At 59.2% G+C, this 24,937-nt stretch overlaps 1 protein-coding gene across 1 annotated transcript in view; it reads left to right on the top strand.

The window, feature by feature from the left end:
- Window positions 1-24,447, top strand: part of SOX13 (SRY-box transcription factor 13) — a 26,039-nt gene extending 1,592 nt beyond the window's left edge. Inside the window, 16 exon segments of the mRNA XM_040616472.1 lie at window positions 8,079-8,360; window positions 11,449-11,526; window positions 16,168-16,369; window positions 16,991-17,096; window positions 17,277-17,363; window positions 18,108-18,280; window positions 18,897-18,965; window positions 19,138-19,252; window positions 19,332-19,369; window positions 19,371-19,415; window positions 19,498-19,657; window positions 19,894-20,003; window positions 20,132-20,228; window positions 20,341-20,484; window positions 22,032-22,248; window positions 22,347-24,447. Coding sequence (XP_040472406.1) covers window positions 11,489-11,526; window positions 16,168-16,369; window positions 16,991-17,096; window positions 17,277-17,363; window positions 18,108-18,280; window positions 18,897-18,965; window positions 19,138-19,252; window positions 19,332-19,369; window positions 19,371-19,415; window positions 19,498-19,657; window positions 19,894-20,003; window positions 20,132-20,228; window positions 20,341-20,484; window positions 22,032-22,248; window positions 22,347-22,620 — 1,875 coding nt within the window. The 5' untranslated portion in view covers window positions 8,079-8,360; window positions 11,449-11,488 and the 3' untranslated portion in view covers window positions 22,621-24,447.
- The last annotated feature ends 490 nt before the right edge of the window (window positions 24,448-24,937 follow it).

Below are 24,937 nucleotides of genomic sequence, written 5' to 3'. Positions count from 1 at the left end.
TTGGGGGGATTTCACCCCCCAGGTGCTGGTAAACCTCAGCTCAGGTTGCTGCAGCGAGGCTGGCGATGGAGCACAGCCCTGCGCGGAGCTGGGCGAGGGGACCTCTGCAGTTAAACACCAGCAAAGTTAGTGGCGGAAGAGAGAAACCAAGAGATGCAGCACTCAGGGAGCTGTAAAGCAGAGGTTTTCATGTCAAATGCGCAAATAAATACAAAGCTTTGCTTCTTTCCACCTCCGCCTAATGATTTCCAGGGGTTTTGGTGCCAGTGAGGGATGCTGCCCAGGAAAAATTACAGACTGTGGCTGCGTATTGTTCAAGTCTCAGTTACATCTTGTTGAAGTACCTTCAGCATGGAAAACACTTGACTTCCAAAGCAAATCTGGAGTAATAGATTTTAGGAGTGAAAAAGGACCATTAGCTCAGCTAATGTGATTTTCTCCATAGCACAGACCAGATAATATCACTCAGTTACTCTCCTATTGAGCCAATAACTCGTGTTTGTAATTCATGCAATTTCCTTTTAGTTCAATTTAATTTTGTAGAGAATCCATTCTGTTGACACTGATACAGTACTTTTTTTTCTTTTTCTTTTTTTTTTTTTCTTTTTCTGAAAGCCTGCGATTTCAGAGGCTTTGTGTTAAAAATAGCTGCTGTCCTTTGACAAACGTGGGCAGGCTAAAGACAGTTTTCTAAATCATTTGCGAGTGACACATTTTTACCAGTATCTCCCTTTCATGCTGCTTATTTGGTTTGCTCACGACTGGCAGGGCGGCTGAGGGGGCTGCCCTCCTGCGGGGCTGGGGGCTTGCCCCTGGCATCTGGTCTGGCATCTCACGCAGGAGGTGAAATCCCTTTGGAACACAGTAATAGGTAGGAGCAGAGATCCCAAATTTTTAAGAATCCTTTTCCCTCTCTGATGCGAAGCTCTTCGTGCCATCGGGCAGCTCATCTCCTCCGTTGTGCTTGTGTTGTTTTTTAAATCGCGGCCAAATCCGAGCACCCAAACCATCCCCCCCCCCCCCCGGAAAGTCCTTCTGTTGAGCAAAGTTTGTTCCAGCTGGGGTGCGAGATGCCCTAGGGGGAATAACTGGACTTTTTGTCTCCCTGCCGAAATGTCCATTTTCCATGGGGGTGCGGGGGGAGCTGTGCCCTGGCACGCTGGGGCCTGGGGGAGATGGAGCAGCTCATAAACTTGTTATGTGCTGGAGGGGTTTTAATTTCATTGATGGGATGCAGAGGAAGGGTTTTTCTCTCCGTGCAGGGAACACAGAAGCACAGTAAATCTAATCTTTCAGTGGGGTTATTTTTACATTTGTTACTTGCTGGTGGGCTCCCCAGGGCGCTTGCCCGAGTGCTGCCCCGAGACTCGCTGGGGCCGAGCAGCTCGGGGGACGGTGGCAAAGGGTGTGGGACCTGGGAGCAGCGTGCTTTGCACTCCCCGGGTGAGCATTTAGGGCAGGTTTGGGGGTACAGGGTGGAGGGCTGCGTGTTGGCTGCTCCCGGGGTCGCAGAGTGCCGCAGGCGAGCTGGGGCGCGGGGCCGGGCTGTGTCCCCTGCTCCGAGCATCCTCGGGGTGCAGCGGGCTGGTGCTTCAGGTGTTGGAAGTTTGCTGGTGGGCAGGTGGGGTGGTGGAGCGCATCCCTGTGGGATGGGGTGGGATGGGACACATGGCTCGCTGCCTGGTCACCTCCGCTGTCCCCAGCCCTCCGGTGTGCTCGGCACAGCCGTGGCTGCTCAGGCACCCTGCCCGTTCCCTGGCGTATGACAAAACCAAACAAACTTTAAAGGATTTTGGTGTGGTGCCGGCGGGCTGGCGTCGCAGCGGTGCTGGTGGCTCTGCGTTCGGGGGTTCCTCACTGCAGGCCCAGTGGATGGGGGACCCTTGGGGCTGGCAGAGCAGCAGGACAGCCTGTAAGCCCATGGCCCGTGGCCGCTTGTGTCCCACATGAGCCGGCACGGAGCGCGGTGAGCCCCGCTTTGTCTGTCCGCCGCGAAGCCACGTTCCTGCTTGCTCCAGCTTTATCCCATTGTAAACACTTACCACGGTTTTGTGTTGGGCCGGCTTTGTGCGTGCACGTGTAATTGCAGAAGTCAGAAAAGCTTTTATTGCCGAAGCAACAACCTTTAACAGGCGGCTGCGACCGATTGTAGGGATGCGCTGTCAGTACAGCTGTGCTCTGGTTTTTCACCCTAGAAGTTCCCAGCCGTGCTCATGAAATGCATGCTGTGTGTTTTCCTAAAGAAATGCATTTATTGGGGAAAAAATAATAAAAAAAATCCTTTCGCAGGCAGGGCAGTTGCTACCTACAGCCGGCGATGCTGTGGGGAAAGCCGGCTCGCCTCTTTTGTTCTCTCCTGCGGCCGTGCTGCTGAACATAGCATCGCTACGAACTGAGGACCGGTGACGAAAGATTTTAAAATCATAGAATTGTTTAGGTTGGAAAAGACCTTTAAGATCATTGAGGCCAGCTGTTAACCCAGCACTGCCAAGTGCACCACCTCATTTTCCCTCGGCTAAAAAATACTTGGTGGGTCAAAGCTGCCTGGTTTTGTGCGTCTGACAGCAGCCTGGGCTGGCAGCGGGGTGATGGAGGAGAGCCCAAAAAGACGGGCAGCTCCGGGGTCGGGTGTTCCCTGGCTGGGGGGTCCCTCACAGCATCACGGCAACCCCTGACCAGCCAGGGCTGGGCTGTCCTAGGCTCTGCTGCTTTCTTTTTCACAAACTTTGTGGAGGTTTTGGTTTCGTTGCGCTGCAGGGAGGAAGATTTGGGCCACTCAAAAGTTTTGCGTGACGCATCACTAATTTCCAGCCTGTTTTAACCCGGTAAAAAACAGGCAAAAGGGAAATAAATTAGTGCAGCTTCTGACAGGTCTGCTGGAAAATATCTCGGTGCTGTTACCCCATCCTGTGCCTTTTGGGAAGTAACTTCAGGAGTGAAATCTGCTCCCCTGCTGCTGGAGCTCCTCATGGCTGGGTGCTGCTTGTGCACGGCTGAGAAGTGCGTGGGCTCCTCCAGCGCTGCCGCTGCCAGCACAAGGAAAGTTGGCAGCGTCCGAGGCATCAACTTTTGGAAAATTTTCTGCTGCTTGGAAGCTCTCCCTCCCTCCCTCCCTCCCACCCCGTGTCCACCTGCTCCAGGACCACATGTCCCAAGCTGGAACCGCTCCAGCCCTGAACAAGGGCCCTTGGTCTGCCCAGTCCCACCAGCTCAGCGCTGGCTGGCGAGATGCGGGGGGGGCAAGGCTGGGGACCCTGGCTCGTGTCAGAAACACCCCAGCCGCTTGGATGGGTCAGTAAAAAAATATGAGTAGGGGATGCAGCGGCTGAATCTGCCTCAACAAAGCGTTTATACAAGTGCGCTGGAGCACATGGTGGAAGTGGAGGGATAGCATTAGGGGCACTTAAGCAGCCTTGTTCCCTTCGCCTCCAAGCACGCTGCCAGCACCTTGGACCCCGAATGTCTCTGCAGCTGCTCTTAGCTCAAACGTGTTGTTTTTCAAGGCGAAAGCTACTTCTGCGAACATTGTACTGGAGAGAAGCTCCCTTCCCTGCCTCCTTGTCCCGCTCCTGCTTGCAGCCCTTCAGCTGGAGAATGCAAATTGGGAGATGGATCTGAAATATTTGAAATTCTGCCTCTCCATAATTTAATGCTCCATTACCACCCAGGCCTGCTGGAGGCATGTGACCGTTATAAAAGATGCAGTCTGGTGGCTGCAGAGGCCGGGCAGCCTCCCCCCACGTACCCCCGGGTGCCTTATCAGAGAGGAACGAGATAATGTGGCTCATCATTAAAGCCGCCTGGAAGACCCCTGTGAGCACCCACTAGCCCCGGCCAAAATCTGCTGGCCTGAGTTATTATTATTTTTTGACTCTGCCTGGTGAAGGCAGCTCGTGGCGGTTCTGTCTGTTGGGTGGAAAGAGGATAAGATTATAGATTAAATATAGCAAAGAGAATTAAAAGAACGTGGGGCAGCAGCAAGCCCAGTGGGGGTATTTGATCCTCTTTGCCCGTGAAAATGGGGTTATCGCAAGCTGGGCTGAGGCAGAGCCGAACAGGAGGAGGAAGAGATGTAAGAAGCAGGTAGATAGAACTACCCGGTGGCATTGCCGGCACCACGCAGCAGCTTCTGCCGCCGCCACGGCGCTGGGGCTGCCGCCTTCCCCTGCCACCGGGGCCCACACTGTGGCCAGGCGAGAGCCAGAAATCAAAATTCTTTGGACATAAAAGTCAATCTATCCGATTCAGCAGGGCTGGCAGGGCCGAGCGTGGCCAGGCGACGTGGTGGTGGGATGCCAGGGCCAGGCGTGCCGGCGGATGCCAGCAGACCCCATCTGGCAGTGCTGCGGGGAGGGAGCGGTGGCATCTCCCAGCAGAGACGAGGCTTTTCATGCTGCTGTATTCGGCGCCCATTGCGGTCACCTCCAGTGTTGTCTTGCGTGGGTGCCTGGGTGGGTGTGGGTTTGCAGTGAGCAGCCTTCATCCCCCATAGTCTTCCTCCCTTGTTCTGGCTGGGTGTTGGTAGCACAGCGTGGCGCCGGTTTGCAGCTTTGTTCAGAGCCTGGAAAACCACTTGTTTGAAAAAGCTGAGCTGGGGGGTGGTGTGGGTTGGATGGCAGCGGATGTGCCGGGGTGCGCAGAGCCAACTGTCCTGGGCTCGCACACCCGCTCTGCTCCCCACACCGGCTGGCGAGGCCACCGGGGAGCCCCGTCCCCAGTGCTGGGCAGCCCACGTCCCTCCTGCCACCACCACATGGCTGCAGGGTGCTTTGTCCCAGTGTGTCCCTGCGGGATGCAGAGAGGAGAAGCAGCTTGGAGTGGGGACAGTACAGGACCCAGGTCTGTAAAGAGGCTGAGCACACTGCTCACCACCAGTGTCCTGGCACTGGGAGCGCTGCTCATCCCCAGTGTCCTGGCACTGGGGACACGTGGGTGCCTGAGGCCACTGCAGCAGAAACTGGGGACCATAGGGAGCTGGGATGGGGCAGAGGGAGCTGGGATGGGGCAGAGCGAGTGTGGCTACGGGGATGAGCTGTGCACGGGAGTGCAAGCTCCCAGCTGGGCAGGAGGGTCACCCCTGCCAGCAGCCCCTCTGGTTTGCCTGCTACAAGTGAGCTGCTGGGGGATGGGTTTAGAAGCCCCAGTGCCCTGGCCCAGGGTGGCAGCCCTGCCTGCTGCCTGCCTGCTGCCTGCCCACCGGGCCAGGGGAATGCCAGAGCCCCGCTTATCTTTCGTCTGGAACAATAGAGGGCTTGGCCCTATTGTTCTACCTTGCACGCCCAGCCGGAAAGCCAGTCCCCTGGGGCAGAGGCTTGCACACGAGTGTGCCTGTCTGCAGGAGGGGATTTATGGGCAGGGACAGGCAGGGTCATCCTCGCCAGTCTGTGCTGCGTGGCCCTGCGTGGGTGCTGCTGCCCACGGGCAGCTCTGCAGGTGAATTCCCGAGCGGGAGAGGTGGCTGCTCAGGATCTTTCCTGCTCATTTTTCTTGCTGTGATGCAGGAGCTGGAGGGTTGATTTGAGGGAGGTCCCCAGGGCTATGCCTGGGCAGGCTGCAGGGACCCATCAGTGCCTGGGCAGGCTGGAGGGACCCATCGGTGCCCGAGAAGCCAGGAGGGACCCATCGGTGCCTGGGCAGGCTGGAGGGACCCATCGGTGCCCGAGCAGCCAGGAGGGACCCATCGGTGCCTGGGCAGGCTGGAGGGACCCATCGGTGCCCGAGCAGCCAGGAGGGACCCATCGGTGCCTGGGCAGGCTGGAGGAACCCATCCAGACCTGGCCAGGCTGCAGTGTGGGCAGAGGCAGGGCAGTATTTACATTTCTCTGAGGCTCTCAGGCTGTCATCTGGGTCTCCAGGTGCAACGCTGGCCTCTGGGCTTCCCATGCCCCATCCTTCCCGCTGCCTTGCCCGGGGTCTGTGGGTCCATCCTGGGAACTGGGCTGGGGAACACATTTTTGCAGGGGTGTGTGTGTTGGTGCGTGTGTGTGTTTTCAAGTAAAGCTGGTATAGGTGGCTGGGTTCTGGCTGTGGCTTTTGGTGTAAGTGGCACAGCCCAGGGGAGCAGGCAGCAGGAGCCCTGCTAGTAATTGAAGCCAGCTCTGCCTGTGAGCACCTTGGGCTGCAAACCACAGCCCCACGGTCCCTTGCAGCCCTCCTCCTTCCTTCATTTAGGGGGGCAAAGTGGGGCTGAGCCGTCCCCGCAGGGCTCTGAGCGCCGACAGCCCGGCAGCTGCATGGTCCCAGCAGCCACGTGTGACTTTGCCAGGGCGGCGTGAAACGCCTCTGGTCCCTCTCGTCCTCCCCACACTGCCCAGAGCCACCCCCCCGGCACACAGGTGGTGAGCGGCACAGGATGCGGCACGTGGGGGCACGAGCTGCCAAAGCCCCTCGCTGCAGGGAGCAGGCTCAGGGACCCCAGGGGAAATTGGGGTGCAGCTGGGGGGATGCACACACAGGTGCCAGCGGGCACAGAGAGCCCCTTGTGTGCTAGCGTGTGGGGTGGGATGCAGGGAGCCCCGGGCTCCTGGGGGCAGTCGGATACCCATGTGCAGAGGGGGAGGGCTGACAGCTCCTTGCTGCAGCGCCTCGGGCCTCGTCTGTGCTGTGGTTTTGTTGTGTAATGAAAACTATCTCGGCGGGCCAGTAAAAGCTTGTTCCCAAATCTCTCTGCTCCCCCAGAGGAGAGGAGCCCAGCCAGGAGGTGCCGCGCAACCGGGATTTCATGGGTTTTAGTTTCTCCAAAGCAAGAGGGGAGAGGAGGGGTGAGGTGTGAACGCAGCCTTGCGGGATGCTCATGGTTTGGAGGGGTCTCTGCTGCTGGATCCTTGGGTCCTGCAGCGGGACGGGTGGTGGGGTGTCCCCTACCCCCCAGAGCCCAAGGTCTCTCCCTGAGCTGAAATAACGGTAGCGATGAGAACGGCGTGAACCAGACCCCCTGCTCCCTCTTGCCGTTTCTGTCTCGCAAATGTGAGCGCTGCCCCGTTAATGTCACTGCCGGCCCGCGAGGCGATGCCGGGTGCGAGCCCTGGTGCTGCTGCTGCTGCAGGATGCTCTGGCTGACCTGCAGGGCACACAGCAACGGGGCGATGAGCATCCTCCCAAGCCATGGACACAGGAGCCAGAATCCGCACCTTACATCAGGGGTAACACCACCAAAGTGACTGCAGTTGACACCAGTAAGGGGGAGAAGTCAGGCCAAAAGCTTTTTCCTTGGGGGTCTTCATCCAGACGCAGCCAGCCGTGACTTTGCCAAGCCGAAGCACAGCAGGAGCGGAGTCAGGGTTGCCATTAACACGGGTGTGATGGGTTGGGGTAGGTGATGGACAGCTACTGGCACTGAGCACCCGTCCTTCGGGCTGCCTTTTCTTTCAGAGGGAGGTTGATGATGGCCCCGGATGGCTTGCGGGGCAGGTTCCCGTCACACCAGCAAGAATATATCTGTTGCTGGAATGTCAGGCGGCCCCAGCAGCTGGGGGAGTTTGGGCAGCAGCTGGGGAGGGTGAAGTGGCTCCACAGAGCCTTTGTCCCTCCGTGTCCAAGCCTGCGACAGCTCGATCCTGCTGCACCTCAGGATCCTGAGCAAGGGGACCCTGAAGGTTTCTGGGGTGCTGCCAGCCGCAGGGCGCTGTGCATGGCAGCATGGCCCCCTGATTTTTGGCTGCTGCCGTGTGCGAGAGCATCCCTTTTGGTCCTCGCATATGCAATCAGCTCACCCAGGAAAACAGGAGTGCAAAGATGAGATTGCCCGGCACAAGTGGAAGCCCCCACAAAGCCTGGGGGTGGTTGGAAAAATAATGACAGTAGTGGAAAGTTTAAAACGCCACGAGAAGTTCAGTGAGGGTAAGGGGTAACAGACACCAGCTGATGCCGTGGGATGCCGTGGGATGGGCTGTGGGGCCGTGCTGAAATAGCACCAGGTCCCTTTGTGCCACAGACCTCACCCATGGGTGCCCTGTGGCATGGTGTGTGGAAAAAGGGTTCAGAAAGTGCTGCCCTCCCTGCAGCCCCAGCCCGGGAGGCACTGGGCGGATCATGGTCGAGGTGGGTGAGCCCCGTGTCTTTTTTTTCTTTCTAAGCAGGAGAGGAAAAGGGTCAGATGTCTTCACCCCTCCGTCATGCGATAGGAAAGTATTGTTTACGAAGCAGCCGAGTCAAACGTGCCCTCCGCTTTGCCTGGAAACGCTGAGCGAGTGAAATTACACAAAAAACGACACCGAGATTGGCCTCCCCGATAAGCCTGAGGGCTGCTTTTGGGCGAGGGGAGGACAGAAACTGTGAAGAAAAGGAGGGAGATGTGCTAACCGCGCTCCCTTGCCGTGCCGTGCCGTGCCGACATCGCCGCGCCATCCCGCTGGGGCTGGGTGAGTTGTCCCCATCCTTCTCCTCCGGGATCTGCTGGCCTCCCACTACGGAGGTGGATCTTTCCTGATTTACTCTGGGTTTGCTGATTTTTAAGATTTCGTTCCCATAATTGATTGTTTGATGCAAATTGATTAAAACCGGGGGAGTGGGGAGATGGGACCAGGCGATGCCTGTGCTGGGGTGGTGGGAGGGGGTTTGGGAGCAGCCCCAAGGAGCTCTGCTGGGTCCCAGGGACCTGGCAGCTCCCTGTGCCACCCATCATCCCAGGGACTGTCATCAGTGGGACCACGGCCCCAATCCAGCCACCCCAGGTGCTGGGTTTAAAGGCTCAGCACCCATGAGCCAGGCAGGTTTTGCTGCTGGTTTTTTGCATCCAGGCAAAGCTTTGCGCAAAGGGGGAAACGCGTTTTAGGAATTATTCCTGATGCAGAAAAAAAAAAAGGAGGAGTAAATACCCATCCTTCAGAGTGCCTCCCTCCTCGCGCTTCCCCTGCACCTTCCCTTGTTAATGTAGTGTGATATTTCTGCGTCTCATTGGCTTGTAATGCAGGGAGAGATAGGAAGGGCGGAGGAGAGGGGTGCAGTAAGAAGGGCATCTCTAAAAATATTAAGGTTATGGGGTTTGTGCTTTTCCCTGGAGCATTTAGACCTGCAGGGAAGGGGAGTTTCTTCTCTCAGCCCTTCTCCCCGGCTGCCCCTGCCGCCGCTCAGACCCCAGCGAGGTGCTCGCCTCTGCTCAGCACCCCCTTCTCCCACTGCCCCCGCCTGCCACCCCCACCCCCCTCCTCCCCAGGTGCCAGGCCTTTTCTTAAAGATGATTTCAACCATGTAACTTTCCCTGGAGAAGAAATCCATCTGCCTGCGAAGCCGGAGATAGTGCAAGGAGTTTTTTCCTTATTGATAGGTGTTATTGAGTGGAAGAAAACAACCCAATCGTCCCGCAGACTGTCTAGTCTTGAGGCCAGGAAACGGGAATGACCAGCGCGGTCCCCGGCCATCACGTGGGCTGTCGCTGGGATTGTTCCCGCGCCTTCTTCCTCCGGGCTTTGCACGGTTTTAAATAATTCCAGCACGACGGAGTTTCCTCTGCTTCCCTGATGAGATCATTCCCAGTCTAATAAATCTCGCGGCCAGGAAGTTCCACCTGAGGTTCAGTTTAATTTTTCCCCTACTTAAAACCATCCTGTCACTCATCCCAGTAAAGGAAAAATGTGTTTGGGTCGTGGCTGTGAAGGTGGTGGACCTGTGCCAGTTTACATCCAGGGAAGGATCTGACTGCCTCTTTGTATTTGGTTTCATTATTTGGGTAGTTATAAAACTGCTGGGTGGTTTTTGTCTGTATCCTAACCCAGCCAGGCTCCCGGGAGGCAGCATCCCTGGATTTTGGGTTGTAGAGGCAGGGGAGGGGGGCCCCAGCAAAGCCCTCGTGCTGGGGCCAGGACGGGTGGGGAGCAGTTGAGTAATCCTTTACACCACGACAGGAAAGTGTTTGCAGTGTGTGTCCCTCTGCCATCTCATAAGAAACCAGAGCAAGGTGATAAACCCCCCCCCAGCAGCACTGTGAAACCAGAGTTAGCGGCGAGCTGGAAGTTGTTGGTAAGAGGGGGGGGGGGGGGGGCATCAGGGTGCTGGGCCGTGGCCCAGTTAAAACGTGTGCCGGGCTGTGTCAAATGGACCCCTGTACCCCCAGGGAACCTGTTGTGCTTGTCTCACCGTTATCACGGGAGGCTTTGTTTTCCCAGTTCCCAGCCAGAGCATCCCACCCGGCTCCATCACTGCCTCCTCGGGTCCAACCAGTCCCTCTGACCCGCGGGGAGGGGGCAGGGGCAGGGCACAAGCTCCGTGGGGGTGAGGTGGATTTTGGCAAGGGGGATTATTCCACGGGATTTAGAAAAGCTGAGTCTCTGAGGGCAGAGCTGCTCCCTAAGGACTCGAGCTGCGGTAGCCTGGTGCTCGTACGAGCCGTCGGCCGATTCCCTGAGACAGAGCTGGAATCTCCTGGTGCACGGAGGCGCTGGGGGACATGCACCCCTCCTGTGAAACACCCCAGCTCCTCTTCTTCCCCCTGCCACAGCCTGAGAATTCATCTTTTTCTCCCGCTCTCCCAAATGTTCGCTTAAGTGAGTTTAGTGATTAATACGGGCTGTTTTCTCTCTCGCCTCAAGTTTTGAATAGCAGGATTGATTTGATTTCCCCCTGAACCTCTGAAGGGCTTCTCTGCTAGCATGCATCAGAGAGATATGCATTTCATTAGCGGTCCTGGATATGGCCCGGAGGCCTTTGAGGAAGGCAGGTTGGCTTTTTTTTTTTTTGGATAGAATTAGTAAATGCTATGCTAGCTGGTTGTAATTGCTTTAGGGTTAAATCTTCCAAGTGCCGTTCGGTAATAAGAGACCTGTGTTGCTGCTTTTCATCTTAGTAAACGGAGAGTTGATGCTCCCCCCCACCCCCCCCACCCCGCACCTCCAAAGAGCTGTGGTGTGGCTGTGCTGAGGCAACAGGAACCCTTCCAAGGGGGAGATAGCCCCCCACGGGGGACGTCAGAGGGGACAGAGGGTGCATGCAGAAGGGTGACCCTCTGCTTCTTGCTGCGCCGGCCATTCCCGGGACGTTCTGTGATGCCGATGCTCTCACCGGAGCGTCAGTCTTGCTCTGACCCCGTAGAGTTGTTTCCGGAGTCCATTATCCTTCGAGGGGAGCGAAGTTGCCTTCAGGGAACTGTTGGTGGATGGAGGTTGGACAAAGACCGGTCTGTTTTGTGTGGACAGTGGGAAATCCCAGCTCCTGCTGACGCCAGAGCTTTTCCCATGGGACCCCGGGTCTTGCCAGGGTGGAGAAGGGCAGCTGGGGTCTGGGGGGGGCTCTGGGATGGTGAAGCAGCCATCGGCTACTGCTGGGCAGGACGTGCCTGAGCTCATGTGGCATCATCCGGCCCATGGCAGGTCTCAGCACGCAGGTGCCAGCCTGCTGCCCAGTTCTGTGCTTGCTGGGCGCTTAGTGCTGCCCCTCTGCCCCCTGGGGCGTTACCGTCCCGAAATCCCCCCCCCCGCCTGCCAAAGATCTCCCTTCTCGGCGTTGATTTTGCAGCTTTTCCGGCACCCTGAGCTGTCGGCAGCCTTCTGGGCAGATGGAGGTTGTGGCTTTCCGTGGGAGCACCGCTGACAGGTAAGATGTTGAAAACGTGGCATTTGAGGACGCGTAAAGCGTTGGCTTGCGCACCCCCAAATGCAGAGCGTTTCCGTTGCTGCAGCACCCTGGTTTGTGGGGCAGCACGGGTGGGTGCACGCCTGTGACACAGCCTGGCGGGGGAACACGTGTCCCGTGAATGCCGCCGCTCCGAGCAGTGCTGTCCCTCAGGGACACGTGGAGCCGTGGCTCTCGCATGGCGGCAGCATTTCTGGGGCTGGATGCGTTCAGCATCTAGACACCTTTTGGGTTTAAAACCTGCTTTTTCAGGAGGAGTAAACCCCAGGGGTCTTACACTTGCCGCCCCGTTTCACCTACAGCGTGTAGCCGGTGTGCTGGCGGTCCCCATCCATCCACGGCTGGGGCTGGCAGAACCCGCATCCCCCGCAGCCGCCTTCCCAGGGAATAACCCACCGTCACGGGATGCTCCGCATCCCCAGGGAGGGATGGCAGCCCCGTGAACTTCCCCCAGCCGGGGCCATTTGCCTCGGCCATCCCTGACCATCCCTGCCCGGGCACGGCGGAGGAAGCCATCCATTCTTTTATGTGTGAAGGCACGCCGGGCGGAAACGGTTGGAAATGGCCCCAAAAGGACATTCCAAGTCTGGCAGGAAAGCAGCCCGCTCATCTGGCAGGAGATGGGCTATTGTCTATCCCGGTGGCCGGCCGGGATTCCTTGGGCCCTGCTTGTAAGAAGAAAACGTCCGTGTGTGTCTTATTTTTTCCTCTGCCCTCTCTCTCGCGGGAGCGCTGGAGGCTGCGAATGCTGCACGTGGCTGGTGCGTGCGCAGCGGTGGTGTCGCGCCACCCTGGCTCTCGTCGGCGTTGCTGTGTTTGCTCGTATGCTGCTTCCCCCACGGGTTTTTGCCCTGTGTGTTTGTCTCCTGGCTGGGTTGGTTACCTGGGCCGTGGTGGCGGGATGCAAATGGTTGCGTCGTGCTCGGGATGGGTGGATTTGGTGTGGGATGACTGGGTACCACGCTGGGCTCCTGAAGGGAAGAGTCTGCCGTAACCTGTGAAGGGATAGCTTTCTGCTGTAACTGGGGAGGGGGAGGAAAAGAAAAAACCCTAGAGCCTCCCCTCCTGCCCCAGTCAACCTGATGGGCAGGTGGGGGCAAGGTCAGCCTGAAAATGTGGGCAGCCCAGCCCCCCCAGCCAGCTGCTTGCTGCTCTCCCCGCGTCCCCCTTCTGCAGGAGCCCTTTGCTGTCCCCTGGGGTGGGATCTGCTCAAGTCGAGGGGCAGGATTAGCCCCGAGGCAGGCGTATTGCGGCATGGGGCAGGGATGTGGGATCATCCCCCAACTCGCAGCCTCTCCCAGGACTGGTGAAGGCGGCTGTGCCGCTGCCCCAAGCCGAGCAGCGCCGCGGCTCTTCCTCACATCCCGGCAGTGCGGGAGAATTTGTGTGTTTGTTGCTTTCTGCACCCTCCGGTATTTTTGCAGAGAGTTTGGGTTTCATGTAACGTCTGCGCCAGCTTTGGCCCTGCCCGAGCGGCGGGCACACACCTCCCCTTCCCTCGGGAGGTCTCTCCTGCCGGCCTCCCCCTCCAGCCGCCCTGCGAGCAGGACCCCTTTCCTTACGGCCGCAGGCGGGATCTGCTGTGGGCAGAAAGCCTGGTCCAGCTGGCACCCCACCTTCGCCAGGCAGCTTTTCCATTTTTCTTCCCCTTGCTGCTTCGTGCTGGTGGGGAGATGCTGGCAGCACCCTCCCCTGCAAAGCCAAAGCCTGCACGAACAACCGGGAAGAGGGTCCGGGTGCCAAGGTGGGGGGGGTCTTGGCATTTTGCTGGTGCTCCCCGAGCTGCTGCAGTGCCGGGCAGGGTGGGGGCTCGCTGGCGCCTCGGCCCCCCCCCCCAGCCTTTTGAGCTGTTCTGCAACACAAACGGGGCAGATAGGATCGGCTGGCGGGCAGGAAGGGTGGCACAGGCACAGGGAGAATTGCAGGACGTGCCGTTTGGGGGTACGAATGGAGAAAGAAAAGCTGTCACCATCCCGAAAATCTCAGCCCTTGGAACTGGCTGGGCTGGAATTTGGAGGCAAGGTGAGCCCGCTGATGCTGCGCCGTACGGGCACTTTAGGGCTTTGGTGCTTGTGGGATGCGCCCCCCCCCCCCCCAAATGCTGTGCTGGGAAGAAGCAGCCAAGGACTCGTTGCTCCTCGGCAGGTCCATTTTGGTCCTCCAGTCTGGTACTTTGCATCCCAATGCCGTTCTCTCCCTTCCTCTCCGCCCTTCGATAAATTGGGAACATTAAAGGCGAGGAAGATCTGTTACACTGCCCGTGCCAAGGCAATTGTTCCCATCCCTATTGTCTGCCACAGGCAGCCCCAGAGCCCAGCACCTGAGCCCACAGCACAGGGCTGCCGCAGGAACCAGCCCTGTAACAAGATAACGGCGCCGTTTTCTCCTTTTTCTTATCTCTTTTTATTTTTTTTTCTGTTCGGCAGACCGTATAATAAATCCACAATGAGGCTCCTTTCAAACAGGCCCCTATTAAAGTACTGGCCCCATTTTAAGAGTAAACTTCCAGTGGCACCAGGAGGTTAAATACAATAGAAATGTGACCTGCCCGGAGGAGTGGGACGTTGCTTCTGTGCGTGTCTCAAACCGAAGGCATCGAAGGCATCGCTCCGTGCTGCAGCATTGCTGCTGCCGCCCCATTGCCTGGGCACCCAGGGAGGAAGGGCAGACCTGTGGCAGGGATGCCCTGAGCAGGGGTTTCTTTATGCCTTTAAAAACGCCAAAAGGCTGGAAGGAGGGAGCGGCTGCACCCCCACAGGTCCCCAGGTGCTGCAGCCACCGTGCGTTTGTGCCTCAGTTTCCCCACCTGTAGCACAGGGGGCTCTGGGGCAGCCTCGCCAGGCTGATCCCACCTCGGCGGGTCGCTGGAGCTGGCAGAGCCGTGGGCACGGCATCCCGCTGGCTGCCGAGCGTGTCCGCTGCCTCGCCGGCCGAGGCACGCCGGAGGCAGGCGATGGGTTTTTCGGGTGCCCGGGTTGCCCTCCCTGCCGCTGGGCTGGCCAAGGTGAGCCGGGGGCAGGAAGGGGCGACGCGGGTGGTGCCGCAGGATGCAGCAGATACCGGGCGATGCCGACGCCGGCCCGGCGAGTGTGCTGGTTTGTTCAGTGGAGGGCAAGGGAACTGAGATTAAAAAAAGCCCCGCTAAGATCAGAAAGGCTGGCGCGCACAGTGCCCTATTGTGGAGCTGTCACACTTCCCTTTACTTTATTGCTTTTGTCCAACACCCTATTGTTCCACTTCCTTTTGTCCCCTGTTCACAGCCCTGGCTTTTCATTACCCAGCCGGCCTTGTTGTTTTCGTTTCTTTTGTTTGAAGTTCCTGAGAGGAAGGTTTTATTTTCAGCCGTTTGATTAATTCGCAGCTTGAACTGGGCTTTGTTTGTTATGTAATTGCTGCCCCCCCCCCCCCCAGCTCACACCCCCAAACCTGATTTGGGGGGGGTCCGGATGAGCCATCGGGGTGTGGGGAGGCGAGAGGGAGCAGAGCGTGGGGGTCTTGGTTGTGCGATGCCAGAGCCTGGGCAGGATGCTCTCACCATCCCACCACGACCCCTTCCCACCTCAGCAGCCCCTGTGGTCCCAGCTCCCAGCTCCTGGCAGCCACCACTGTAAATCCCTTCCTTAACGGCCTCCTTTTCCCATTATTCCTCCCTGAAAGGCGAGTTTCAGGAGGGTAATATTTGTTCCTGTTTTTGCTGTGCAGCGTGAGGCTTGGTGGCCCCGAGAAGGCTGCCAGGAGCTGGGGCTTTGCAAGGGACATGGATGTGACACGTGGGTTGGGGCAGATCCCACTGAAAATCCCAGCTCTGGCCACGCTTGGGGTGCCCTGGGGTTATACGGCTGGTCCCCCCCTAACAGCTCCGTCACTTCGGCAGCGCCTGGCCGAGCAGCTGGCAGCTCTGGGTGTTGGACCAGCACCCATGGCCAGGCTGGTGAAGCTGGGAAGAGCCATTTCCCAGGACCAGTCCCTTGCCCCGGCTGGGGCTCGACCGGTCCCAGGTCCGTGCCGTGCCCGGGACTCCCGGAGGAGCGATTCTGGTAGCTGTCCCAGCCATTGTTCAGTGGAGCCAGGATTTCCATTTCCCGTTGGAGTGGGAAACCTGCCTGCTGGCCTTGCCAGCTTTCTAGGCACGGCTCCTGGGGTGGTGCAGGGGGGGGCAGCTCGTGAGCCCAGAGCCGGGGACCCCTGGGGGGCTGGCTCGGGTCTGGCACGGGGCTCTGTGGTGGTGAACTTTGGGTTGCTCCCTGCCAGGCTGCTGGATGAAGCGTGAAGGCACATGCTCATGTTGCCCCTAAATCCCATGCCTCTAGGTCACTTTCTTTAGGGTTTTGCTTTGTTGCTCCATTCCCTTCACAGCCCGGCGTGTGAAGGGCTGGTTCCCCTGGAGTATTCTGCCTGTTTAGCCCCAGATCTGCAAAAACCTGAGCTCAGGAAACCAGGAACGAGAGCTCAGCTTTGCCAAGCCATGGCAAAAAGCAAGACCATTTCCCCTGAAAAAACAGCAGCACAGGACACCCTAGTGTGGGGCCAGGCTGGGAAAAGGGGTGCCCGTGGTGGGGGGGGGTGCCCCATGGCTCTACTGACAGCCCTGCCGTCCCGTAGGATGTCCATGAGGAGCCCCGTTTCTCCCCACCTGGAGCTCGATGGAGCGGGCAGCATGGTGAACTGCACCATCAAGACGGAGGAGAAGAAGGAGGGTGGCTACGAGTCCTTGCCGGGGGCTGCCCCCAGCACCGAGCCCCGTCCCAACGACCCACCGGGGCCACCGCCGAGGGAGGGCAGTGACCCCCAGGCCCTGCCGCAGGTGGGTCCCGTGGCTGTGACCAGCACTGCTCCTGGCTGGGGTCCTGCTGGGCTGGCAGACCATTGCGGCCATCCCCACTCTGGACGTGGGCTCCATCCCTTGGCAGAGCGGGTGGTTGTTTTCCCGGGTGGCTATTCCTCATTCCGAGGAAACAAAGTTGAAACTTGAGGCTCCCCCAAGGCTTTCTGGCTGTCGGTGATGCTCTCGGGTCAGCCCTGGGATTTGAGTGCTTCGCCTTCGGCGTGGAGCTCCCTGCGGCCACCTCCAGACGTGCTCCATCCCTTCAGCCTCCCTTTTTAATTGCTCTTGGGTTTTCTTTCCCCCAGACCAGCAGCCTTAGCCCTCCTGCTCCCTGTGCTACCTCCCAGGAGGGACGGGGCTCAGGGAAGCTGGGCAGTCTAAATAAACAGTAGAAACTTCCAGCAAATGAGTGTTTGTGGCACAAAGAGCAGAGATGCTCTCCAGCTGGGCTGGGTGGGGTGTGCCTGCCAGAGTGTGGTCCAGCAGGCAGCTGGGCAGGGCTGCTCTGAGCATCCCACCGGCCCAGCATCTCCTACCTGGAGACGTGGGGATGTCCCCATCCATGGGAGAAGGTACCAAGTAATGCTGTGTCTGTCGCAGGAGTCCCGCTCGCCCACCAACGATGTGCTGGAGCCCAGGCGCTCTGCCTTCGAGCCGGCTGTCAGTGGCCAGGAGAAGCTGGACTTCAACAGGAACTTGAAGGAGGGTAAGAAATGTTTCCAAGTGGCCTCTTGGGACTGCCCCCCCCTGCTCATTTTGAGCCCCTCAGTAATTTTGCAAAGCTGCGGGATGGGACGAGCCACCCCGTGCCATGGTGCAGAGCCTTGGGCTGTGCTCACCTGGCTCTCCTCTCTCTGCCGACCCTGGATCCTGCCGTTGCGGACAGTGATGCCGACCATCGAGAAGTTACTGTCCAGCGACTGGAAGGAGCGGCTGCTGGGCCAAAATGCTGCTGAGACCAAGGAAGTGAAGGGTGAGGTCTCCCACCACCACCTCCCTCCACCGTCCTCCCTCCCACACCCTGTGCCTGGGCAGCCTGGGCTGGGAACACGGCGTTGCCCACCTTCGCAGGAGGGAGATGTGCCTGCGAGTGCGTGCAGTTAATAGGGATTTGTACCTTTTTCAACCAAAATATTAATTTGCTTTTTTTTTTTTGGGGGGGGGGGTGGGGGGGTGAAGATCCCTGATGAAAGCTTGCCTCTGTCCGCAGTTTGATAATTTTTAAGAGGAAAGTCAAGGAAAAAGAAGTTTGGTTTTATCTAAAGCAAAGGAATGAATTGCAAGTATTTTTTTAGATGGTTCAAGTCTCTTCTCAGTCTTGAACATGGACATGAGGCTTGGCAATAAGGGGAAGAGCTTCACTTGGCACATGCCTTTTCCTCTTTATATGAAAACATGTAACCAATTCTAAGTAGGTTAATTCCTTTGCATGACTCAGTTTTTGCACACTGCGTGATTAACATGAGGGTGTCTGCCTGCACAGTCCATCCCCTTGCACCTCTTCCGTGTCAGCTAACTACCGTATGAACCTCTTGAAGCACCTGAGCATGTTCCATTGCAGGTGCTGGTTCAGGGAATGGTTCAGCACATGAGGGTCTTTATGCCCCCTGCACATCAGCCATCCCTGGCCACACATTGCCCACCGGCACCCAACAGTGGTGGTGGTGCTGTTCGCCCTGCCCAAGCCCCTGACCCACAGCCACTTGGCTTCTTCCAGGAACCCAGGAGAGCCTGGCAGAGAAGGAGCTCCAGTTACTTGTCATGATCAACCAGCTGTCCACGCTGCGGGACCAGCTCCTGACGGCCCACTCGGAGCAGAAGAACATGGCCACGATGCTCTTTGAGAAGCAGCAGCAGCAGATGGAGCTGGCGCGGCAGCAGCAAGAGCAGGTGGGCTCGGGTCCCCTTGGGCTGCCTGCTTGGGGGAAACATTTGCCAGGGACCATCCATCCCTTCAGGGCTCCCTTTGGCATCTGCTGACCACGGTAGGGTTCCCCTGGGAGTGGTGGTGGGGTGGCTTTGGTGTTGGGGGCAGTAGGACTTCTTTGCCCAGAAACCCTCCCGTTTTCTGTGCCCATCCCAAAGACCCCCCACCTTGCTCCTTGGTGCTGGGAGGACAAGGGCCAAAGGAGGTCGGAACTGCACTCAGAGTAATTAAATCACACTGGGTCTTTCCTGACTGTGCTCTCTTTGCTCTTTAAACACCTATTTTTCCTCTCGGGTGGCCCATGCGGTGCTAAGGGCAGGGGTGACCCCCCCTGGCACACCCTGGGGTGGGAGTGACGCCATCCCTCCCAGCCCATTTCTCTCCCTGTGCCCCTCGAGATGGCTCAGGGGTACCTCAGCCCCCACCCCCACCCCCCCCGCCCCAGCCCTCGGGACCCTCTGCAGACCCCTTGCCTCCCTTTTGCTGATGTTGGGCAACTCGTGCTGGGCTGTAGCCCCAGCGGGGCCAGCTCGGCGCTGCTGTGGATGCCGCTGAGCCCCGCTGCCTCCCCTCTGCCAGATCGCCAAGCAGCAGCAGCAGCTCATCCAGCAGCAGCACAAAATCAACCTGCTGCAGCAACAGATCCAGGTAAAGGCAGGGGACACCTCCTCATGTCCCCCTTCCCGTGCTGGATAATTGCAGCCACGCCACGTACCGGGCTTGTGTCCCCTCCCCGGGCCAGGCGAGGGGATGGCAGCTGCCTGCAGTGTCCCGCAGCGGTTATCTGCTCTCTCTGCTTCTTTCCCCATCTTCCCTCCAGCAGGTCAACATGCCCTACGTCATGATTCCTGCCTTCACCCCCAGCCACCAGCCTCTCCCTGTCACTCCCGACTCCCAGTTAGCTCTGCCTATCCAGCCCATCCCCTGCAAGCCAGGTGAGCGGGGTCCCCCGGGACTGCCCCAGCCCTGTGGGGTGGCCTCGTCCCCCAACCCCTCTCCCTCTGCTCCCCGCAGTGGATTACCCGGTGCAGCTGCTGCACAGCCCCCCCTCCTCCCACGCTGAAGAGACCCGCCGGCTCAGGCCACCTCCAGATGCAGGTACAGCCCCAAAGCACCTCCATCCCCCCAGGCTGGGGTGCTGTGGGGGCTGCGCTTCATCCCCTGCTCCTCTCCACCACAGGAGACCTCGCAGCCGCTGAACCTGACGGCCAAACCCAAAGGTTCCGACCTCCCCAGTGCCTCCAGCTCACCCAGTTTGAAGATGAGCAGCTGCCAGTCCCTCACGCCAAGTCACGGAGCTACCAGGGACCTGCAGACCAGCCCATCCAACCTGCCTCTGGGTGAGTTTCCAAGTGCCTTCACTGATGGATGGCCCCGTGCCCTCCCCTGGCCACCTCCCAGAGACAGGGGACATCCCTGCTCCCTGGGGTCCCTCCTCCCAAGAGTGGCCTGAGTGGGCACTTGCCACTCTATGCCACCCCCTTGGGGCATGCGGTTGTGATTGCTAGGGTGGGATGGGGGTGCTGCAGGGTGCTGGAGATGGTGCTGATGGGGGTTCGTGCCACTGTCCTGCCAGGGTTCCTGGGTGAAGGCGATGCCATCACCAAAGCCATCCAGGACGCGCGGCAGCTGCTGCACGGCCACAGCGGAGCCATGGAAGGATCGCTGAGCAACCCCTACCGCAAGGTGAGGGATGCCCCCCGGGTGGTCACCGTCCCCCTGGCTGACCCCACTGTAGGCAGCCAGAGCTGGTGTCCGTCTGCAAGCAGGCTCCATGGCTTGGAGCTGGGTCCTGACTCTCTGCTCTTCCACAGGACCATGCTGGGATTGATTCTTCTCCAGTGAAGGAGAGGATGGAGGAGACTCCTGCCCACCGGCTGGATGAGGCTCTGTTGACCTGTGAGATGGACGGTAAGGATGGGCCGAGAGCATCGCGGTGTAACACACACACACCCCCACACCCCCACACCCACCCATTTGCTCCTTCCTCTGGCTCCTGGCCTCACTGGGGTTCCCCTCACAGGCTCACGGCACTTCCCCGAGTCCAGGAACAACAACCACATCAAGCGGCCCATGAACGCCTTCATGGTGTGGGCGAAGGACGAGAGGAGGAAGATTTTGCAGGCTTTCCCAGACATGCACAACTCCAGCATCAGCAAGATCCTGGGTGAGTGATGGGGATGGTGGCGGGGGGCTGGGGCAGGACCCCCCCCCCTGCATCCTTGGTGTGGGGACACAAACTCCATCCAGCTGCTTGCTCCGCTTGCCCTCAGCCACCCACGTATGGGTGATGCCTGCCAGGATGATGCTACCCCTGCTGCAGCATCACTCCCGGAGGTCCCTGTAGCAGTGTGGGCTGCGTCCAGCCAACATCCCATACCCCCCTGATGGCAGCAGCCCTGGTGCAGCTCTCGGTCACGCCAGCCCTACCCCATGGCCACGTGGCTATTAAAAGTGAGCGGTGCAGTCACCAGCGAGCCCTGTGCAGCCACACCGTGGGTTACCTCTGCCACCTGCACCTCGCTTTGCCACGGGCTTGTTTTAGCAGCTCTGCTCACTAAAGAAAAAACCCAAAACAACTGCCAAGCGTTTCCCTTTGAAGGAGCACGTGGGCATGTTCTGCTTGCCTCTCGTGACCGGGGGGGCTGGGAGCGGGTGCTCTGCAGTGAGCTGCATGTGGTCAGGGTAGATGTCCATGGCTTTAAATAGCAGACGTGGTTCTGACCAGGGAGCCGCTCGCTGCTTGAGGGGGGTGCAAATTTAGCAGGTGGATACCTGCAGATGGATGAGTCCAGAGCTGGTACGCACCCAGGCAGGGGGGTTTGTTCCTCTGTGCCCTCCTGCTCCTGGAAATGAGGGTCTGAGCTGGTGCAAGGGGTTGAGCATGTGGGGAAGGAGCCGGTGGAGGACATCTGGCACCATGGGCACGCTTCTGTGCCTCAGTTTACCTGGGGCACCTGGCTCGTGATGCAAGTGTGGGAGATGGAGCTTTCTGGGGGAGCTAGGCCATGCTGGCTGGTGAAGGACACCCAGGAAAGGGACACTCAGGGACTTAGAGGAGGATTTAGGTGCTGGGGGGTTGTCTCTGGATGTCCCCAGCCCAAAGCCCTGCTCAAAGCCCAGCTAACTCCATAGTCCCATCAGGATGCTCAGGGCTGTATCCTGTTGGCTGTTGAGCATCTCCAAGGATGCTGAGGATCTCCAAGCATCTCCAGCTTGTCCTTCTCTCTCCCAAACTGCACACTGGTTCAGCTGTAGCCCTGCCAGGTGCTGAGCTGACCCTGGTCGTGAGCCCCTCTCTGAGCCCAGCAGCCTTTGTGCTTTGCCCTCCTGCCCAGGGTGCTGGCAGCGGTGACAATAAAGGTCAGCCGGTGGGGGAATATAAGTCACATGCCAGCACAGCCTGTTTTAGCTGCAGCACCTGCTCACCATACCTTGGAGAGGATCAAAAACCATGACCTGAGAGGTGGCTGGGGGAGGTCAGGGTTGGGGACCTGTTCCTGTTGTGCCGGGAGGGCTGGCTGCCCTCTGCGGCACGGGGCTCCCACCGGTGCAGCCGCTCTCACCAGCTGCGTGCCAGTTTAGGTGCTGTTTGCACAGGGGGTGGCATGAGCGTTCATCAGCTCTTGCACTGGCTATCGCAGATGGCAGCCGGTGTGGGTTTCGTCGCAGCGAGCAGGGTGTAAGTGTGCCCCGTGGCTCCTCTCTGCGCAGGCTCCCGGTGGAAGTCCATGACGAACCAGGAGAAGCAGCCCTACTACGAGGAGCAAGCCCGGCTGAGCAGGCAGCACCTGGAGAAATACCCCGACTATAAGTACAAGCCCCGACCCAAACGCACCTGCATCGTGGAGGGGAAGCGGCTGCGCGTGGGCGAGTACAAGGCACTGATGAGGAACCGGCGGCAGGACGCCAGGCAGGGCTACTTGATAGGGTAACGCGCCCCTTCCTCCCATCCGGGGGGGCTTGACACCCCAAGGTGCACCCGAGGGGCACCTTGACACCCCAACAATTGCATCCCCTGTCCCACAGGCCCCAGGGCAGCCAGATGCCCCCCGCCTCCTCCGATGTGCTGTACCAGCGGCCGGTGGGCATGCAGCTGACGTCCCCCCTGATGGAGCACTACCTGCCCCGCAGCATGGACCCCAGCATGCCCGTCATCGTCAACACGCGCAGCCTCAAGGAGGGTGATGGCGGCGATGATGGGCACTCGGTGGCCGACGGTGAGATGTACCGCTACAGCGAGGAGGAGGACTCGGAGGGTGAGGACAAGAGTGATGGCGAGCTGGTGGTGCTGACGGACTGAGGGCGGCTGGGGGCATGTGGGTGGGGGCAGCAGGGCTGGCTGCCACCGAAAAGGAGGTCACAGCAACCCCTGATGGGATGGGACTTGGCCAAAGGGCTGCGCTGGGAGTGAAGGAGAGCTGCTACCCTGGCAGGCAGGACTCGCTGCCTGCCTGCCAACGGGTCCCATGAAGCACGGGTCCCACCCGGCATTTCGGTGGGGTGCTCCCCAGGGGGGGTGACAAGTGGCCACGGGTGCTGCATGGGGCCACGGCCGGGACGTGCCAACCCCGCTGGGCAAGCTGCGGAGGGCTGGCTCGGTCTTGCTCCGGCAGCAGAGCTGTGGGGAGCTGAGGCCACCCAGTCTGGGGGTGTGGGTGCCACGGCTGCTGAGCTGTCACCCACTCGTGGCCCCCTGGGAGGGACCTGAGGAGATCAGGGTGTGGGGAAACCTCCAGAGCATCTCCCAGCCCTCCAGCACTGGTGGGACTCTTGCAGAGAGCCTCACCTGCAGCAGCTGCCATCCCCCCACTGCTGGCGACAGGGGATGGGGACACGCTTGTCCCTCGCTCAGGCCAGTCTGACCTCCTTGCCGTGTTTCCCACTTGGTCTTTAGACCCTGCCAGCAAATTCCCATGGAGCCATTTCTAGCTCTCGCCTGACCCGAGTACCAGCCAAGGGCTCCGTGGAGCTCTTGACGCTCCTGACAGCTCTGGCCCACTTTGTAAATAAAGCGGGTGGCTGCTCCCCAGCTGCACCGTTACCCTGGCCCCTGCCAGGATGTGCCCCATCCACCCCTGGGCACCTCTCCCTCCTGCACCCCGGCTCTGCAAGCCGCAGGCTCCACCTGTGATCTGCTTCGTGAAAAACACAGAGGGAGAGAAAAACAGCAGCCATTAAAAAAAAAAAAAATTAAAAAAAAAAAAAATAATACTTTGCTCCGGTCAGAGCCCAGCCTGGGGGTGTTTGGGGTACAGCGTGGCTTGGCATGCGCGGTGTCCAGCGGTGCATGGTGTCCAGCTGTGCATGGTGTCCAGTTGTGCATGTGCAGTGTCCGGCTGTGCACAGTGTTTGGCTGTGCGTGCACGGTGTCCGGCTGTGCAAGTGTCCGACTGTGCACATTGTCCGGCTGTGCACAGTGTCCGGCTGTGCACGCACAGTGTCCGGCTGTGCATGCACGGTGTCCGGCTGTGCATGCACGGTGTCCGTGCACCGCCCTGTGGCTGTAGCCAGAAACAGGCACGGCAGCTCTGGCTACAGCCACCCCTGGCCTCCAGCCTGGCACCCCGGGGACCTTGCTGGGGGTGCAGGAGGAGCCGCAGCTGCCCAGGCTCCCGGCTGCAGCGAGGGGACGAGCCCTGCAGTGGGGGCTTTGCAGCGGACCCATGGCCCCAGCCCCAGGGTGGGGGGCCGGAGCGGTGGCTCTGCAGCATTGGGGCCCCGGTGCTGCTCCCCTGCACCCTGCGGGGCTGCCGGCAGGACCTTGTTTATCCAAGGGAGCATCCTGCCTCCTCGCCCGCCCAGCAAACACCTCTCTCCTCTCTTGCCCTTTGTCAGTGCTTTATTTATTCCCCCTCCCTGTGCTGCTGGGGCTGGGGTCTCTGGGGAAGGGGTCCGGCTCCTAGGGTGGGATGAGCTGTGCTGCAGAGGGGGCTGGAAGCAGATGTGCCCGACAAAGATGCAGCTCTTCCTCTCTTTTTTTTTTTTTTTTTTTTTTTTTAAGACTGTAAATATAGATAGAGCTTTATTTTGTTAATAAGACGATGAGTAACTTAACCTGTATATTTCACATACTTGTTTACAATTGCCCCCCCACCCCTTGGCACAATAAAAATGACTTTTTGGAGCAGAGATCTGGGTCTGGACTTTACCCACCTGGAGTCAGGGGGAGCCGAGGGCTGGATGGGGAGCTCTCGCCCCAGGCAGTCAGAGCACAGATGGGGGGGTGCTTGTTTCCCCCCCTTCCCTGCCCCTCTTCCAGCACAGCCCCCTCCTCAGGCTCTTGCTACCTGCAGTATTGTCTCTTGTTCTCTTTCTCCTGCCCTGTCTGTCCGTGGTGGGTCCCAGGCTGCTCCCCCCTCTTTCCCACCACTCACCTACGGTTTCTCAGGGTCTTGCCCCATGTGGCAGCAGGTTGGGGGTTCAGCCTCCACCCAATGCCCTGCTGCAGCCAAGTGGTCCAGCTTGCTCTTGCCAGAGCCCGCCAGGGCACCCGCGATGAAGATGCAGGAGCAGTTCTGCAGAAGGCTATTTTAAACCCCAGGGCATCGCTCCAGGACAAGAAGCCCCAGCAGCTGCTGCGCGTGGGGAAGAGGCAGCGAGCGCTGCATGCAAACCCC

Source organism: Falco naumanni, chromosome 17 (assembly GCF_017639655.2).
Source record: "Falco naumanni isolate bFalNau1 chromosome 17, bFalNau1.pat, whole genome shotgun sequence".
Classification (NCBI taxonomy): Eukaryota; Metazoa; Chordata; class Aves; order Falconiformes; family Falconidae; genus Falco; species Falco naumanni.
Note: the sequence above shows the minus strand (reverse complement) of the source record. Positions and strands in the feature narration are given on the sequence as shown.